General features: G+C 37.8%; 1 protein-coding gene across 3 annotated transcripts in view; it reads left to right on the plus strand.

The window, feature by feature from the left end:
• KCNH1 (potassium voltage-gated channel subfamily H member 1) overlaps window positions 1–19,586 on the plus strand; it is a 185,562-nt gene that overhangs the window by 80,302 nt on the left and 85,674 nt on the right. For all 3 annotated transcript variants that reach the window (XR_006165065.1, XR_006165064.1, XM_042789835.1), the window contains exons 8-9: window positions 7,956–8,155; window positions 11,742–11,994. Coding sequence is in view for 1 of the 3 variants with exons in the window: in XM_042789835.1 (XP_042645769.1) it covers window positions 7,956–8,155; window positions 11,742–11,994 (453 nt within the window). In the remaining 2 variants the exon portion in view is untranslated. The remainder of the gene's footprint in view (window positions 1–7,955; window positions 8,156–11,741; window positions 11,995–19,586) is intronic.

A 19,586-nucleotide genomic window follows, 5' to 3' on the forward strand; every position in this document is an offset into this window, starting at 1 on the left:
TCATTCCACTCTGCTTTTATATTAGGATAATTTATAGACATTAAAATTTTACCTTCTCTGAGAAGACAAAGGCTCAAAAAGGACTGTGATGTACTTGCTACATAGACAGCAGAAGCTTTAGTAAGTGGATGGAAGTTAGTGGTCAAAGAGCTGCTTTGTCTCATTATTTCTCTTAATTGTCCTTAACTTTAATCACAAGCATACATGCTCACACCTGTGAGTAGTGAGTAAAGCCTATGTTTAAATTGCATGGCTGAGTTGAGGTTTTAAGCCTAATGAGAAGTGAAGATCATTGCAGGCTTAAGGGAGGCCTTGGGTCCTTCCTCCTTTAGTCTTGGTGGTAGATTCAGATCTGAACATACTCAGCAAGAAGTGCAGCCAGCTACCAACGTCCCACATGGGTGCTTTGGTGGAAGTAGAGGGAATCTACCTGAATCCATTTATCACTGGGAACAAAGGCTTACTCTAAATATCTCACTCGAATGTTAAGGTACCTTAATTAAATGAGGTCTGGAGCAGTGACCCAAAGGAATCACACTGGAGAATGCTGCTTGGACAGTTGTCAGCAAACATCAATGATGGGGGGAAGTGCAGTCCAGAATTCTGTATGTGTAAATGCTGGATGATAGCTTTGCTGTGCAAAATTCAGATCCAGTTCTGAGCTCTCAAAGGCCATATGTAGGTTATTGCAAAATCAGGCTCGGGAATTGCCAACAGGAATGGCCTTGAGCCAGCAGTACAAAGCCCAGGAGAACATGTGGCAGCATGGTAGGGAAAGGACCAGAAAGTTTGGATAAAAGATGATCTCCTTGAGCCTCTCTAGATTTCATTCCTGCAAGGCTTTGTGGAAAACATCGTACAAATCATAGAGGAAACAGGGTAAATAGAGAAACCATAAAAAGTATTTATGTAAGCAGTTTCACATGAAAAGAGGACGTTTCCTTTTTATTCACTCCTTACTATAATCTTTTCCTAACTGTTTTTTTTATGTGTAGCTCCATTTCAGTAATAGATTTAGAAAAAATGAGAGTTTGCTTCTAATTGGGGGTAACCATTTCAGGTAAGTTGAGGGTAGATAAAAAACAGCTTTCAAAACAAAAGCCGTTATATTGGTGTAAGTCAGTAAAAACCTAGAAGCAGTATCTGGAGATTTAATTTTAACCAAGTAATTGAAAATGGCCATGCATTACCCTGTATAAATTGTAGAAGAAAAATGATGCCCTTAAATGGCTCAGTTGTCATTTAAATGGTGATCTGTTCATTAGTGCTGGGAAATGAAATGGAAATCCATTTCAATTTTCTAGACAATTTAAATTTTATTGTCCATAAAATTCTACAAAACAGTAAAGTAGTATCATTTCTTGCAAATTGCAGAGGATTTAATCAGATTTTGCCATTTTAATAATTCTCGTCGTGGTAAAACCTGCTAGTGAATACATTGGACTGAAGTCATCCCTTGTTGATAAAAGTGTCCCACTGGTGAGTCTGGCCTGGTGTATTTGGAATACAGATGATTTTTGCAGCTGTGATGTGTTTGTACAGCTAGTTTACTCTTGATAATCAAATTGGCTTAGTCTAGAACAAGGCTTAGCATTCACTGAAGTACACATGCTTAAAACATACAGCATCGTCAAGATCCTGCTCCACATTTAAAGCCCTTTATGACCCTCTGTAAGACGTTCTGGTGAATATCTTGTTCTTTACAGGAATTGTAGTTGTTTTAACTAGTTGTGAAAATCAGTACATTTCCTGGCCGTTCTGTCTTACCTTAGCATAGATGGAACCTATCTTGTGTGGGATAAAACATGGAGAGGTAACTGCAAAGTGCCATTTCTGTGGAATTATCTTCCTTTTTCTCTAGTCTTACTTTTGAGTAATCATGCTGACATTTCCCCTTGCAAATCTTATTGTCTGCTGCTCTTGCTAACCCATGTTGTTGTATTTTGACTGAAATAAAATTTGATTCTGCAAGGAGCTTTCTGTGGACTTGCTGATTAAATTGTAATGGTTCTTTGAAAGTCTTTATGGTATCAAGGGCTAAAGCCGTAATTTCAATTAATTACTAGACATTACTGTGTTGACAGTCATGGCTATCTGTCAGGTTTAAGAATTTACCTGTTAATAGAGGCAGAACATATATCTTCATATCTGGTTTAGGATGCACCTTTGGATGTAAAATGATGTTACTCCATTGGGACTAACCATTCAGTGGAAATACAAGGCCGTGCAGAAATACTGATGCCTTCAGATAATTTAAGCGAGAAGAGCCAGGTGAACTCATTAGGTCTGCAAGTGCTGTTTGTTTATAGAATAAGAACGTGCAGCCCTGTTCTCCTGAAGGTGAGAAAGCCTTGTGGTTAGGGATTTCAAAGTCTACCAGCTTGAAGTCTCTCTGTATCTGGGATGCTCTTGTCTTTAATTCCTTTCAGTGTCATGCTAATGTTGTCTTCTGTTGGCTTGCCTTTACAGCACAGATATATTGTATGACCAGACTCCTATTCCTTAATTTTGCAACCAAGAGCTTTCTTGCAGGGCTGATGCTGAAGTTTGTTTTACTGCCTTTTATTCACTTTAGTTCTGGTCGCTCTTCTGATCAGTTTTGTTCTGTGTGTTTTCCCATGCTGTTTATCTCAGCTCAAACACACTGAAGGCAAAAGAAAAACCTGTTAGAGATTTGTGCTGCCCAGGAAGCCCAGGCTTGTGAAATTCTTGGGCCCAAAGACCTGCGACCAGCTGTGTGGGTGCTACCAGATCGAATAAAAATAAAAAACTTCAGTTTTGCAGCATCTTTAAGGATGCTGGAGTTCAGCCTCTTTGGAAGGTTCGGTGTTTTCCCAACACTTACCTGTCTTCCATATTAGGCCTTAAATTGGCAAAATATAAGTGATTTGAAGTCCCTGAGATAACAAGAGGTTATTTGCCTGTGGGTCTGTGCTGCTGTAGTGGCAGTCCGCTTTTATTTTTTAGAGTTAGGAAAGGGTGTGATGAGAGAAGCAGTGGGAGCTCTTTGTGGTGTTTGTTCCATAGCTGTTCTTAACTCTTCCCTTTCTGCCCTTACACACTGCAGACAGCCTATTTTAAGGTGCACAGATGTTTCTACTACTCTAGTCCTTGGTAGTTGCTTAAGTGGCTTCTTAGAGCAGCTGTTTCCTTGTTTATGTCTCTGACTTTCATTTCATTGCAGTTACTGTTTTTTTGGTGATGGGAAGAGGAAGAAAAATCATGTCTCTGATCTGTTGTTTAGTCCTTGTCAACTGTGTCCTCACTAATGGCCTGTTCTTCTGCAGGGGAGACATTTCCTCTGTAGCTGGAGCTCAGTGTGGTCCTTCTATGTCCCAATTGTCATCAGCAGGGTGATTTCAGCAAATGTGATGATGAGTGTGAGAAGATTTGCAGTAGGATTTGACTAAGAGTTTAATAAAATTTGCCTGTGGTCTCTTATCTTTCATCCTAGAAGTCAAGTGGTTCTGCCACATAGTTTGATGCTCATGTCCCTCATGGCTTATTCAGGCTTTCTGCTTTGCTCTTTGCCATTGAATTGATTTCCAGACTTGCTTGATGGATAGTAGTGTGCCACTTCTTTGATCTTCGCCATTGTTACTGCCTTGCTTTTGCTCATGGGGTACCTAAACTGAGGTGCAAATTACAAGCTGGTAGGGTGAAAGAGGAGGGAGGTGGAGCAATGTACCTGTTCAGTCTGGGAGAATAGAGAGCTGTGGGAGGAGCAGGATCCAACAGTCACTGGAACAGCATGGGGGAGAGCTCCTCTGGGAATTTACTTACACTTCAAAAAATGTCTTTTTCCACAAGTTGTGAAATTCAGGAATTGATGTACATGCCAGGAAGACTGGAACAATTGGATTTGTCTTATACTATGTGAAAATGTTATGTAAATATATTGTGAAAGTTCATAAAATGCATAATATTAATTGACCTATTAGATTATGGCTAAATTGTTTACATTTATTCTTTACTAGCTAAATTAAAAGATATCTCTATACATTGAATTAATTAAAAAGATGAAAAATTACAAATAGGAAACTTAATAATATATAAAGCTTCCTAAGAAGTAGCAAATTAAGCAGCTTTGCATCTGTCCTGATGGAAAATGGGACAATCTATTTAAAGTCGGTACTATTCTAGAAGGTTATATGGATACTTGTTAAGTAAATCTTACTTTAGATGCTTTGGTTTCAAGTTGCAAGACTACAAATAATTATATCAAAACTAGTGCTGTAAACAATTCGTTGATAGATACCTGTTCAGTTTGGTATTTGCTTGCAGACTGTAATTAACTGTTCAGTGTTTTTTCTTTTAACTGCATGCTCTCTACCCATAAGTAGGCATAATTACCACTAATCAAGACCCCTAATCTCAAGCAATTATAAGGTCTTAGATTGTTCTAATTGCACGTTTAAAAAGAGTGTGTTTTTCTCATATAATTATGTTATAATCCATACAATTATTAATTTCTGGTTTTCTTTTTATCTGATCAGTGTTAATTTTGTGTGACCTCACAGCGTGTTATTTGAAAAATGCCTATGAAGCATGCAATTTTTGTGGTTAACTTACAGTTATGTTTCATTTTCAGTGAGAAGTGATATAGTACAACAGGTTTTCAAGGCTATGCTTTCTCTCAGCCATCTATGAACTCAATCATTTGTTGTAAACTAGGAACTTCTTAGTGAAACAGAAGTGCAATTACACATTTAAATCATCTACTATTTGTAAATCTAGGTGCTTGCTCTTTGAATAGCACTACTCCTTAAGTATGTAAAAGGGTTTTGTTTTGGGTTTTAATTGTTAAGTGGAACTTATATGCAGAGAGACAGACTTTCTGGATCAGTTTTCCAGAAAGTGAAAATGAAGGCAGTTCAGTTTTAGAAAGCACCATAAGTCTTAGGGGCAAGACGTAAGGGGTTGTTCACTAGTTGATGTTGGTCTCACTTGTTGCTGTATAGTTCTTATGCACACATTTTGTATGCAAGGGCTTTGGATGAGTGCATTTTGAACAAATAATCATCAATCTGATGATTCATCTCAGGAACCGCATGCGGCACTTACATCTGTAATTGGGGTAATTGCAAAGCTCTCATTCTTACAGATAGAAATTCTTCCTCTTATAATTCTAAAATCAGATCCCAGATCTTTTACTGTGGAGCTGAGACCTACACTGACTTGTATTTATTTCTCTATTCTTATTTGTTACATCATTAAGAGTAGCAGATGATTTGGTGACCTTTCCAACCTGTGTCTGACCTTCATGATTCACTTGTGCGGGAAATTGGCTACTGAAATTACTGTTTTTGTCTTTGACGTTATTTAAACACTGCTTTAAATGAGGTGACACAGACTGCATTGTAAATGGGTAGCCACATTGTTGGGGACAATGTGTTTTTCTTTATCGGTTGTCAGAAAAGAATATTAATGTTGGCAGGGGGCGGCTCTCTCTTTTCTAGTAGATCTTGACATTCATGGAGAGGAGGTGTTGGAGATTTTTCTCTGTCATAAATTGGCCAACTTTCTTCCTGTAGTAGAGTGTGTGTTTCTGAAATCTTCCTGGGGCTGCAGTGTACTGCAGTGGGTTCATTTCATTATTCCTTTGAAAAGAAGGAAAAGCACACATTTCTATGCAGGTCAATGTTTAATATGCTAATGTATCTACCCAGTATTAGGCTGCAAAAATCCTTGGCTTTAATGTGTCTTTAACAGTAATAAAGTGGTTAGCTAATGATAAATTAAGGATTGTAAATTTGGGGATTTTTTTAAAAATAAAAAATGAACGTAGTCAAGAATAATTTTTCTTACCAGGATAATTGTCATACTGGAGCATAGTAGCTGCAATTTGCAATGGAAACTGCTCCAGGACTACTTACCTCAATAATCAAAATGAAGAACCAGATATCTGGTTTTTCTTTAAGGTTCATGTAGCTGGACAATAATGGGACAGAGTGAGGGGACTCCATTTTTAACTTTGCTGGCACAGAGCTATATGTCCCAAGATACTGAACCCCCAGGTCTCACTGTTCACCAGAGAGCAAGAGATAGCTGTATGCACACAAATATGGTTGCTCAGAAATCTACAGAAAACATCTGCTTAACAGAGCAAAATGGGACATAGTTAGGGAAAGGTAATGCTGTTCAAATACAAAATACTCATGGATTAAGGAGCATTTATAGTAAATCTGGTTTCTAAAGCATCTCTTCATTCTTCAGTACTCATTGCATCAGACTTCCCAGTATGGTTTAGCTCAGGCACAAATTAAGGTTAAACAGAAATATTCTATACATTTCTGGTCACTGTATTCTTATTCATACTCTTCACTTTTTCTAAACTGAGTTTGCACATTTTTATATTAATTTTTTTATATCCGTCTGTACAGAAGGGTAGTTGGAAAAGGGGAGAGCTGGTCTCTACAGGAACTCATGAAGAGAAGTCATACAGCATCAAGAAGGAATTCTGTAGAGAATCAGCAGTGTAAAGGCCTTGAACAAGACTAAATTTAATTGCATCTTTCGATGATCAGGGGAAAGAGAGTCCTGTAAGTTTCTCTTGCACATTATCAAAGGTTTTTTGTTGGTAGTAAAATCCTAAAGCATCTTAGTTGGCTTAAGGATATCTGCCTGTAACACTGACCTGAATGAATAGCTGCATTCTCAAGGGAATTAATGGGATGAGGAAGTTTTTTAACTTTTTTTTTTTTTAAGAGGGTGTGAGGAAGGAAATATACAGCAAAAAGGGGTATTTACATAAGACGAAACATTCAAATATACAGCAAAAAGGGGTATTTAGATAAGGCAAATATTTTCTTATTTTTTATAAATATGACTTCTCAATTATTTATTTTTATCTTGAGTGGAAAAGATATGATATTGACAATTTGGTGACTGTTTTGGGGTACAGGAAATGATAAAGAGGAAGAACTTCCTCAGCAAGCCAGCACACTTACTGGTGGTTGTCAGCACATCTGCTCTCTGACTGTTCCTCTCCCTCTACAGCCAGGCTCTCCCATTTCACTGGCTCAATTCACAACATAGGAGAGCTCCCCTCAAGGCTTCTCATCCTTCCCCTTCATTCAGGGCTGGATTGGTGGGAAGACTCTTAGCTCCAGTCGTCAAAACATGACCATTGAGACTGCCACCAGCCTGCTGTTCTGTCTTGGGCTTTGGCAGGTGGATCTTCTCAAGTCCTGTATGTTTTTGTTTGCTTCTCTCTACACCTAGAAGTACTGCCTTTTTTTCTTTCTCATGTTTATTCTTAAACCCATCTTGATGAACCAGCTGGCTTCATAACTGAGGTGAATGAAGTCAGAAGGGCTGTACAGCGTTCTGCCTTTGAGGGCTCTAACCCTTGCCTCAGGCCTTGTTGTTCTGCCTGAAGATTATAAAACATAATGCGAATTTTTGTGTATTATTAAACTTACATCTATAAATCACTGACCCATGGTAGCTGTTTATTACATATTCCATCTTCTGCTCTGATGCATTGTTGTTGTCACACTGAGGTGGGTAATGATGACTTGGCTTACTACTGTGGTAATGCACTTAAAGCTTGGAAATCTGTCATTGATGGCATTTCAACGCAGGTGCTATAAACCAGAGATGAAATTTTAGAGTATTTGCTGTCACACTATTTGTCTTAAAATTCTTGTGTTTTCTATTTCCGTTTCATAAGGGTTTGGATACTACCGAATTGTTTGATGGACAGAGACACAAATAGTTGTGTTTCAGGAGCTCTGTGTTGTGAGACTTGTCATCAGAAAAGTAGGTGGTGGTCCTCAATTTGTGGTGCTGAAGGTGATCTATAAAATGCTTGTGCTCATTAGGCTTTCTTAACAAAGCACTGATATTGCAAGTGTTTCTGTGGGCCTGGCATTTTAAATCTTAAAGCACAGTGGAACACAGACTGATCATTACAACTTATTATGTATATCTCTGGTTTTTCCTTTTTACAGCCCTTCTGTATGCAACCATTTTTGGTAACGTGACAACCATATTTCAGCAAATGTATGCTAATACAAACAGATATCATGAAATGCTGAACAGCGTCCGGGACTTCCTAAAGCTCTATCAGGTCCCTAAAGGACTGAGTGAACGTGTGATGGATTACATCGTTTCCACCTGGTCAATGTCCCGAGGAATAGATACTGAAAAGGTAAGTAAATTAAACTGCAAGGAAAGAAGTCACATCCTGAAGTATTTCATTAAAATAAACAGGAGATACTTTCTTAGTAAAGAAGACAAATATTCTTTAAATAGTTCCAAGTAGTAGCTTCCCTTAATCTTCAACTTTCAGATACAGTATTTCAGCTATTTGGTCATACTGACATATGTTTGCAGTAAAATTATGTATGTTTTGCTGGTGATACAGCATGAAATAATATAAAAATGATGAAGGAAGGAGGTTGGTTTTCAGTAAATAAAGAGCTCCAAGTTTTAACACAACCTCAGAAAATCTCTTCAAATGAGACTTTTTTGCACTGTCGTGTGAGGTTGTTTGCAGTTCTGTGGGCCTGAATACAAAGTAAAATTTGTTTTGTCTTTGTAGAATTTGAATGTAATATTCTGTGTACAGGTTAAAGATACTAATGAAAGCTGGAAGTCATTACTGTAATAGTAATGTATTGTTTGAAAACTGCCTTATGTGAGGCAAATGTTACCATCCTAATTCATTGATATTACAAGTAAATTCCCATTGTCTTTTAAAATAAAAAAAATGTACAAAAGCAACTACTTGCTTTTTTATTAGTTGCCATCTTTTATGGAGGTAGACACTGTTTTTCTTCTGCTTGTAAAGAGATGTGATTTGTGGAGGGGTTCATTCAGGAAATCATACCAATGCTCTGGTCACCAGCCTTCTGGTTGGCAGCTTAATTTAATATTCTAAACTGTAGATGATGTGGTTAAAGAGCAAACAATCTCATTTCTGTCTAGCTGTTAAAGCATCATTATGGAGATGTGGCTTTCTCCATAATGATGGAGACCAGTGGTACTGTTTACTTTCCTAAATGGTCTTCAGCATATCTGCCATTTAGATCCCAGACCATGATTCTGGGAAGCAGTGTCCATCATACTAGCTTTCAGAAAGAAATGGTATTTTAGTATTGGATAGTGCTGATTAGAAGCTGCTCTGCCTGTTTTCTTACAGAATATCTTTGTGTGGTGTTGTGCATGTGAGGTAGCATTTGGGGAAGGTTGGAGAGACAACATCTGAGGATATACAGTGTAATGAATACTGGTACTTTCATTCACCCTGCAGTACAAGCTCCTCTCATCATTTAACAAAGCAACAAGAAAAAAATTGCGATGTAAAACATGTTTGTTTTACTTATCTTCAAAGTTCATTCTTGGCTGCCTCTGATAAGGAGAGAAATGCTTTAAAAATGCCTTTGGAGACAGCAGGATAACCAAACCAAGCGCAACTCACTGTAGCCTTTGAGAATTATCTTAATAAACAAGAAAAAAAGTCTCCAATTATCAGGACATCAAAGACCTCAATATGGTGGCATTTTCAATAACTGGTGTGTTCATAGCTGAACTGCCGGTAGTGGTGACTGTAAAACCAAGAAATCAACTTTTATCTGCATAGCAAAAGCTAGCAGATAAAAGACCGACTAATGGCAGTGCCAATCCATAAACTCTCAGGTCTGAGCTGTGTTGGTTTGATGCCTGTGTATAACTTCTAGGATGTCGTGCACTGAATAAAACATGTATTGCTTCTGTGACAGAACAGTGGTAGTTGTGTTGCTGTGTAATGCAGTACAGCTTTCTACAGATGAGGCAGATATTTAAAGATGAACTTAGCACAGAATCAATCTCCTCACTGTTTTGTAGGCCACAAATTTGCCAGTTCAATGTTAACTGCAGGCATGCCAAGGAGTGAATAATCAGCTAAAAGCAAAGTCTTTAAGTCTAGAAAATGCCAGTATAACAAAATTTAACCAAGAGCTGCTGAAAGATTGTAAAATTAATCCATGAATATATGTTTATTGCCTCCCCTACAAATGAAAGTCTTCTCCTGTTTGTCTGTAACTCTCAAATGTCTTTAATCCCTTTAATTTTTGTGAAGTCTGGAGACAACTTCTCTAAATGGAGAATGGAAAATGAGTCGAGTTCCTCTTAGACTGGGAAACTAAGGGGTTTTTAGATAAGAGTCTCATTTTAAATATTCTCGCGTATATTCAGGTTTTCTTACCACTATTTCTATTACAACAACCCTTTTTGTGCATGACATTCAAGTAACTGAAGTGTATGTGTAATTCTAGTAGCAAAGTTTGGCAAGGATCTGCAAATACAGAATGTTTTTTTTGCCAGAGTAAGTGAGGTAATTGCAGAGACAGCTATGGCCACTATGGCCGCTGCCTGTGTTCCATGTTAAATGCTGGTCTTGCTGCCCCAACCCATTTCTGTGAACCTGGAAAACTGAGAACTGGCTGCTGGTCCCTGTGGGGCAGCCAGGAGAGATCATCCATGAGTGCCCTACACTAAACTCCTATAGAAATATCTCTTTCAGAAGTGGTATCTGTAATAGCAGGTCTGTCTGCTTGGAGGTGGGCCAATGATGATGATATTGGTGGTAGAGTCATTTGCCTTTGGAGTAACAAGCGTAGTATCTGGAACCAGTGCTGTGCACAGAGTTATGAGCTTGGTTCTCTGCTCAGATCTTGGACAGAGCCCCGTTGCAAGGTGCAGGCATAGCCACAGTGCTTCCTGTGTTACCTTTATGTTTTCCAGTAGTGTTTGCATGGAAGCAGCCATGTCTTTGCATCCAGGAAAATGTGTGAGAATAACTCTGAAGCTTACCCAGAGTGCTCCTTAATTGGATGGAATAGTTATTACCGAGGGAAAAAAAAAAAAAAATGAGCAGACTTACACCAGTCAATGTTTTTTTCAAATAGTATGTCCTGAGATGCACTTCATCACAGAATATCCTCCAAGGATTTTGTCATCTCAAAACCCTGTTCATGTTATGTATTTCAAGTGTTTTTGCCAGGAACTTTTAATCTGTACATGCAGTAGTAATTCTGTATTCTTTCCACTCAGCTGTCTGTGTTATATTAAAAAGCTTCAGAAATGGCCCTGACTGTACCCGCTGTGCTAAGCATCAGTTTGTGTACCCTTAGGAGCATACATCATGAATTGCCCTGAGAAGCATTGCGTTTGGAAGATAAGAAGTTGCCCAACACAGTATCATACCTTAAAGTTCTTTTCTTGTGTGAACAACAATGTGTTACTGCCACTGAGGGGTGAATTTGAATACCTGCAAATCTCAGTACTATGATTAGTAACTTTTTTTTTTTTTTGCTAAAGGGATATGAGATTACACTTCTCTATACAGTAGTCTCTCACTTGGAGCATATAATCTGTGCAGGCTTTTCATGGGATTTTCCTAGCAAGAGTGACCTACCCTCTAGAAACAATCCTTCAGGAAGCTTTTCTCCAACACTTTCTGTTTTGCTGTGCTCTCAGTTTTATTGTCTTAAAACCTGAGGCCTTACCCTGTCAATTCAATATCCAGCAGAGTATGTTGCTGAGATGAAAACAAAATTTTCCTTTAGGCGTTGTAAAGTAGACTAAGTTAGTATGGTAGATTATGTGTATAAATAATATAAAAATAAATGTACGGACTGAGGTTAGAAATTTTATGGGAGGAAAGCAGTTCTTAAACCTGTGTAGTAAACTAGGGATAATAGGCACATATAAGCTATGGACAGGAATTGATTGCCCGCTTTCCTTCTCAGGTTTTGCAGATATGCCCTAAGGACATGAGAGCAGATATCTGCGTGCATCTGAACCGCAAAGTTTTCAAGGAGCACCCAGCCTTCAGGCTGGCAAGCGATGGATGCCTTCGAGCACTTGCCATGGAATTTCAGACAGTGCACTGTGCCCCAGGAGACCTGATCTACCATGCCGGTGAGAGCGTCGACAGCCTTTGCTTTGTGGTTTCGGGGTCTCTGGAAGTAATCCAGGATGATGAAGTCGTTGCTATACTGGGTGAGTTTCACAGCTGATAATACGCATTGTGCACAAATATAGATGTGTAGAGCATTTTTATAGCCTCTAATACTCAAGCACTTAACTCTTTAAAACCCTTCAGTCAAGTTCACTTTACCACAGCCTGGTGAGTTATATTTTATTGTCCTTCCCGTTCCACACAGGGAAACAGGAAGAGCAATCATCTCATCTCTAGATTGCTTCAACCCTATTTCTTCTGTTCAGTGGAAACTCTACTTGAGCACTGGGGTCCTGGTCAGTCATGGGGTTCTCCCGGTCTCACCACATCTCTTTTCATTAGAAATTTCACTGAGGACTACAGAAAACTTCTTTTTGAAGTGCCTGGTTTTCCTGCCTCTCTCCTGTCCCCTGATAATCATCTACTTCTGCTGAAAATTTTCCAATTAGATTTATTTAAAATCTCATGTTGAAATAATATTTATCTCTTTCACAGTCAAAGTAATATAAAAATTTAGAACTGATTTGTATTAACTTGGAATGACAACTTTAGGTTGGAGGCATTAAAAAGAAGCTGGTAGTGGTGTGAACAATATTGTGAGGCAAAGCTAGGAGAAAAGAGTGTGATAATCCAATAGAAGTAGATGAATCAGGAGGTGGCTGGAGCATTGAGGAGGTGATACTTATCATTTGATTCTGTCATACCCTTTTGTGATAACGTAAATTCTCATGGTGGCTTAATCGAGTCCCTGTCACTCATAGCAGCCTGGAAAAACTGAAGAAAACAGCTTGGTAATCTTTCTGAACACATATACCCAGGTCTCCTAAGAGGAATGTCTACTGGAAAATGAGGAGGCTAATAATTATGCTGAGTTCAGTGTTTCTCTACGTCTGAATGGGATTGTATATATAACATGGGGCAAATTTAGTGTCTTGGTGAATCAAGTTCATAGTGTTTTGTGCCACACAAGAAACTAAAAAAAGGTGAAAAGTAGGGGTATAACTGATTCTCTTTTATTCTGGATTCACCTGTGCTATTCTGTACTATATGATACTAGCAACTTCTGCTTTTCTAAGTTGCACATCAAGAACTTAATACCTTTTGCCATGTTGAACTCTAATGAATTAACATCGCAAATGTAGAACAAACTAAAGCCTTTCAGTTTGTGTCACTTTTTATCCCATAATGCCTCTTTCTGTGTCCATCACAAGAAGAAAACCTCAAAATGTCTTGATGCTCTATTTAATCGGTATAGGTAAAAAGCGCTGACATAGAATTTTTTAAAATATCCTTTAAAGATACCAATTTTCCTCCTCGTCTTTAACTTTGTATTTTATTATAATACTCACTTTAGAAAACACTCAGCCTAGATTTCTCGAGAAATCAGTGTTAAGGAAACCTGAACCCCTGATCTCTGCTGCTGCAGAGTGCTAGCTACAGATAAATAAGGCAGATCCCTCGGTATCTGAATGAATAGAAATATCTTGATATTGCTGTTCTCCTGGGATAGTAACTACTGATCCTCTTCCCTCCACACCTTTATTTTTTTTTTAATTTGAGGTCAGTTCTCTAGCTCACACCAAAGTTGATGAGCTCTGTCATTTTCTTTGTGAATATTTTAATCTGAGAGGAAAGTAAAATGAAGTGGTATCTGTTTGTGATTGTGAGATTTCATTTTGGATCAATTTTTGCGTTTCAGTTTCTGGACTAAGAAATCCGTTCTACACATGTGTGTACCAAAGCTGTGAAGCCTTCTGTTGAAGGCCTCTATCCTGATAAGAAATTATGTGGTTAACTGCTTTTCACTATTCTAAATCAGCTGGACTTTCTTTTCCTTCAGCATTGCATAACGTAACCACCACATCACTGAAGGATGCTGCAGGAGATGGGTCAGGATTTCCTCCCTAACTTCTTTGTAATCTCTGTTTTCTTATCCATAGAATAGCAATGATTTATTTTTTTAATTTCATGTTCAGCTAAACTTGTCAAGTTCTTGATAAAAGTACACAAGAGGCACTACAAGGAAAAAAAAGATCTAAATTCTACAAGAAATGCGATTTTTGCTGATCATTCAGCCAGAACAGCCTATGCCATAAGTTTTGTTTACCAGTCACGACTAAGCATAGCTATAAACATCAGGCATGTAACAGCAAACTGTGCAAGGAATTCTGTAGGGTAATTTCAGTTAACAGGTATGTCAGAGAGACTGTAATCTTCCCTCAGACATTCCTGAAATAAAAATAAAAAACAAGTGCATAAATTATTCAAGGTGAATTATTTGCTCAGCGTTAGCTGTCACTTAATAAAGCAGCCTTTGCAATTTTCAATGTAGTCTGTATCTTCCTTACAATAGAGAAATAAATTGAATCTCTAAATTAGTCTGTGACTGCTGTGCAGCATTACATAAACCAAAGGCAAACTACAGTTAATCCTTAAAGGATCAAATTCATATGAAACATTTTCAAGTTCTGAAATCATTTAGCCTTGCAGAATAGCATATAGAAGTGTATTGTGTAGCCCTGGAATTTGGAGTGTACTTGCATAATATCCTTCCAGGACAGTTCTGTGTAATACCCAAGAGACATGTATATTCGCAGTTCAGGCTTATGTTCTTATAACAAAGCACTGACTTTGATTGACTTGGATTAATACAAGTACTGAGTTGGAAGAAATCGCACACAGGCCAGTGGTGGAAAAAAATGTGGTTTTTTTGTGTCCCCTAAGATTGCCTTCCCCATGAACTTGACTTAGAAACAAACACAAAAATTAGTAAAAAAAAAAAAAAATCTTTTCAATGTTTACAGTAAAAAAATCAAAGAAATTGACACATTTTGTATGAAGTTTGATTTGTTGGGATGAAAGACATATTTTTGATTTCTATCCAAAATTTCTGCTGAATTAAAGCATTTGCATGCAACACAATCTTTGGCTTTGATGCGTCAAAGAAACAAAAAAGTTACCTTTAAGCCAGGTGATTTGGTTATTTGTGATTCATTCTAATACAAATGGGACAGAAGTGGAAGACAGAGCAAGAAGAGGCACTGTATTACTATAGTTTTCTATGTTAATGTGTAAGTATATGAGTGAGATTAGTGAAGATTAGCTTGTGGGAAGCTGCTTGGATGAAATACAATTCTGTTTTCTGTAGTTCATTGTTCTTCCATTTACACCATTGTTATTGCGTAGGGTGAAGCACTGACGTACACTCGGCGCTATAGTCCCGGCCCTGAAGAGAACAGAGTGAAGCATGGGTTGTGCAGGACTTCCATTAAGAGACTGTTTTCAATTTGGCTTTGCTTTTAACTTGTCTAAGCCTTATCTGGGCTGATGCTCCTTTATCTACCCGAGACTGACATATCTCTTTGAACTACTCTTGCTTAAAATGTTGCCCATTTATCCAAATGTGGTTAGAGAAAATGGGTTGTTATGTCGCTGTTAAAAACAATCAACCATTTATGTGCGATTCATTTGGCAGCTCTAGTTTCTCTGCTTTGGAGCAGACCTTTCAGGCTGAGCCACTGGCCATCTGAAAACTTGACCTTATCGTAGGTCTTTGAAAAGTTAAAATTTACCGATGCTCAAGAGAGATTTGCTTAATTTAGTGAATGTCTTCTTAAAAGATTCCTCTTGAATTAAACGTGTTTCAGGCAGGACCATAAGGTCTGGCTGCAGCTTTCTTTGAAATGTGCAGGAGGAAAGGGGTTGTAGAATAAGCATGAAATAAGCCTGCATAGCTAGTTGTTGTTTCTTAGTTTAGGGAAGCTCGAAAACCTAAACTGTCTTTCAGTGCGCTCTTTATATTTTTTTACTCTAAGGAGGTACACATTTCCTTAGTCCAATGTGAGAACGTAGATTGTTTGGAACTGCAGTAATCAAGAAGCTGATGTTAGAAGTCCAGCTGGGTGGATGATATGCCATTGATGGGGCTGACAGGCTACGTCCCTGATCCTCCAGCCTTTTAGTCTGGACCTTTTTAATCTCTCCTCACCATTTGTAGAGGAAGTGCTAGTTCTTGTGTTATCTCTCCAATTGCATGTGTGCATATATAATTTCATTAAAATTATAGAAAATAATGGCATAGTAGCAAAATTAACTTTGCAGACTTTTATGGAAATACACGTAAGGACTGGCTAGGAGGCTTTGTTAGAAAAGGATTTATATTGTGTTAATGCGTATGTAAAAATATCTGAATAAGAAAACCATTTTTGATCTTACTAGAAAATAATCAGTTTTAAGTTAGATAAGACTGACATCATTGTACTCCAATATTGAACAGAAAATCCCTCTTCTCTAGGAAATCTGAAGGAAGCAAGTGATTCCTGGACCAAAGTTGGTTCCAACTGTTTCTGCTTGAAATTGGGGTAACCTCTGAAATCTAGGAAAACATGTCAGTAATAGGCTAGAGAGAGGAAGGAGAAGACCCTTGAAATTGGGGTGGCAGGCTTTTTTTCTAGATAGCAGTGAGGAAAGGAATGTCTTGTTCTTACATTTTCAGACTGCTGCAAAATTTGTCAGTGAATGACTCCTAGAGAGTCTGACTGAGTAGCAGATCTTCATTTAGGTGAATTGTTCAGAGTTGCTGAAGTGATCTTGATGATCCCTGCAAGGGGCTCCTGTGTGTGGGGATGGTAACACTGGAGGTTAGTTTTGTGGATTTGATTAGAGACTGGAATTCTTTAAGCCTTTATTTAGCAATTAAAAAAATGAAAACTTGAAAACCGCTGTGATCTTCAGAGCTGAGCAACGGATGAGAAAAATAACATTTACTATTTAGGTTTAGTTAAAAGGAAGGTTTAGTTAAGAAGAAACAAAACCCCCACACAAATGGTTTATCCCAAGAGTAAAGCAGTTTATCCCAAGTGTTGCATCCCAGCTGTTCAGCATTTATTATGTTCTTGCTATCCTTAGTGGATCTAAAAACTTTCAAAAGAATAAACTTTTTTATTGACTGTTGGTTTAGCAAAGAGTATCACAGAATCATAGAATATCCTGAGCTGGAATGGACCTGTGGGAATCAGTGAGTCCAACTCCTGATTCTGCAAAGGGCAGGTAAAGTGAATGAGATAGGAAAGGAAATCAAGGCAGTAATTTATTGTGAGCAAGGAAGGTCATTGCCCTTCGCAAGGACGGTTTGCTGTTGCTATTCAGCAGAAATAACAGAATATAGATATTAGATAAGCATGAAAGTACAAAGTAACAGAATGTGAAGAATGGCAATTTATAGTCTAAACCAGGCTGCCGCCTTCACCATCAGGGGGAAAGTGGGATATATCCCTTTTAATTTGCGTGGGGTTGGGGAGTGGGAGAAGTGTGCAAAGGATGCACTTTTAGGATCACATATGAGTTGAGGAAGAGCGAATTGAATGTCCCTGAAATACAGATCTTTTATCGTTATTTACAAAGCTATAACGTTGACAAGATTGGAGACTGTGGTTTTCACATGATATTGTAGGAGAGCTTGGTGTGCCATGTTTTGTGTCAGCAGGATATTAAATGCTCCATTTGCTTTGTGTGGAGAAATTCCTGCTGATTTAATTTTATCTAATTGCAATCTTAAAGGAACGTTATAAGAATAATTGTTTGTTTTCTTTACAATTGCTTTAGCTTATTCATTTAGCCATAAGCATTTCATTCAGATATAGACACAAGAGGTTTGATTCAGATTTTGGTGTGACAGATTTGCATCCAGATAAGACAGTGCAAACTGCAAGGGCAACTGCACCACAGGGATGCTTTATTTTAGAGGAGGGGAAAATAGCAGTGCTGAAGTGTTGTCTGTCTTAGACCTTCTCAGTGGAAAAGCATTGCATCTTCCACACAATCATGTGAAAATTGCTTCTCAGCAGTGTTGAAGATGTCAGATAAGTTAACTGTGCTGAGTCCAGGCTGCTGTCTTCAGACTGTTCTGGTACCTGAGCTAACTCAGGTTTCCCTAAACTAAACTGCTTTGTGTACAACACCATTTTCAGAATTTAATTGTGTGTTTTGGGGCATGTTGTTATTTAATTCCAAGTCTTTGAAAAAATCCCATACTTCTCTACTTAATTCTTCACCTGAGTTTTAAATTTAGGTACACTTTCCTGTGTCAAAAATGCCAAGCTGCTGTGCTCATAGGTTTAAGAAGTGGTTGCAGGATTATGGATGGCATTAGAGTTTTCATACTATTTTCAAAGACAGTATATAATGACACAGCATTGTTTGTACTGTTGAATAAGACTGTAACGTGACTAGCGATGCTTTGAAAAAAGGAATGCTTGAAATTAAAATCCAACCTTATATTCAGTAGTTCTATTGTGATTTTTCTATTTATCATTTAAAGCTTTTTTTTTTTTTTTTCCAAGTTGACATATATAGGCAGGTTGGACAAGTTTCATGTTTCTATGAAGTGATTGAGTGAACATCAACTGAAGGAACAATTTTAAAAGTGATTTCTTCAATGTGTGTCCAAGCACACTATTAACAAAAATACTAGAAATGGAGATCCAGCTAAACTTTTAAAAAGACAGTGATATAAAGACGTCCACTTCAATACAAAATTTTAGTTCCATGGTGGATGTAGGAGCAGCTCTGATACTTTTATTGAGAAATACAGGTTTATTACAAATGGTGGTTTTGGACAGAGTATTCCTTATTCCTGTGTTCCAGATATCTGGAAAATGTAGTGTGGGTTGATGTCAGGAATTGCCTATTTTGAGACTTCAGCCAGGCATGACTTAATCTGTGTTGATCTCTTCTGGTAGAGCATTAAAAGTAGGAATTGCCAAGGCCCCTGTCCACTGATATCTATAGATGGTTTAAGACTGTGCAGGGTATTGGAGAAACAGATTTTTAAAACAGTTGCTGGAATAACTGGGGAGGAGGGGGATTCCCTGTGAATAGAGACTTCAGCTGTGAACTTCTTGGCACTTCAAATCAGCAGATATTTTTTTATTTTTTTTCCCCCTACGCTTTCATGTTTTATTGTTGTGAATTTACGCAACTTTGCAAAATGTGTTCTTAAGTAGTCTGACACCACCACAGGTGGAAGAAGTTCCCTCTGGAAGAAGGTAATGTCCGCCAGGCTACTGGCAACAGTGATGCAGGACACGCTGGCAGCTGAAATTGAGATGTGGTGGAGATGAGGCGCTCTGTTCCAGCATGTTCCTTGAGATCTCAGGCTGTGTTAGGAAGGCTTGCCCATTATGTTTGTGTGCATACTCCAAACAGAGGTATGAAGAGGTAGAAATTATAATTTAACATAGAAGTTGGATTTCTGTAAAGGCCCTGATTTTTGGCAGTTGAACCACTGAATTAATTTTAATTTTTGCTTTGGATTTTGGTAGGATTTTTTTCTGTCTCAGAATTTTGGAGGAAAAAGAATATTTTTTTTCACTGAAAAGCCAGGTTGAAAAAAATAAATCCAAAAAAATCCATCTTCACAGAACACTTATTTTTCTTTGTTTTCTCCAAGTTTCAAATTAGAACTTTTTTTCAGTTTTGTTTCTGCAACATTGTTAAATTCATCCTCAAGGACTTGCTAGAAATAGTAAATAAGATAAAGTATACTATAGCTGTGAACTTTCTGATGTTTTCAAAATATTTACTTTATGTATTTCAGAAGGTAAAATCTACTATTTTAAACTCTTGTGAATCA

The sequence above is a fragment of the Tyto alba genome, unplaced genomic scaffold (assembly GCF_018691265.1).
Source record: "Tyto alba isolate M040663 unplaced genomic scaffold, T.alba_DEE_v4.0 Super-Scaffold_16, whole genome shotgun sequence".
Taxonomy (NCBI): Eukaryota; Metazoa; Chordata; class Aves; order Strigiformes; family Tytonidae; genus Tyto; species Tyto alba.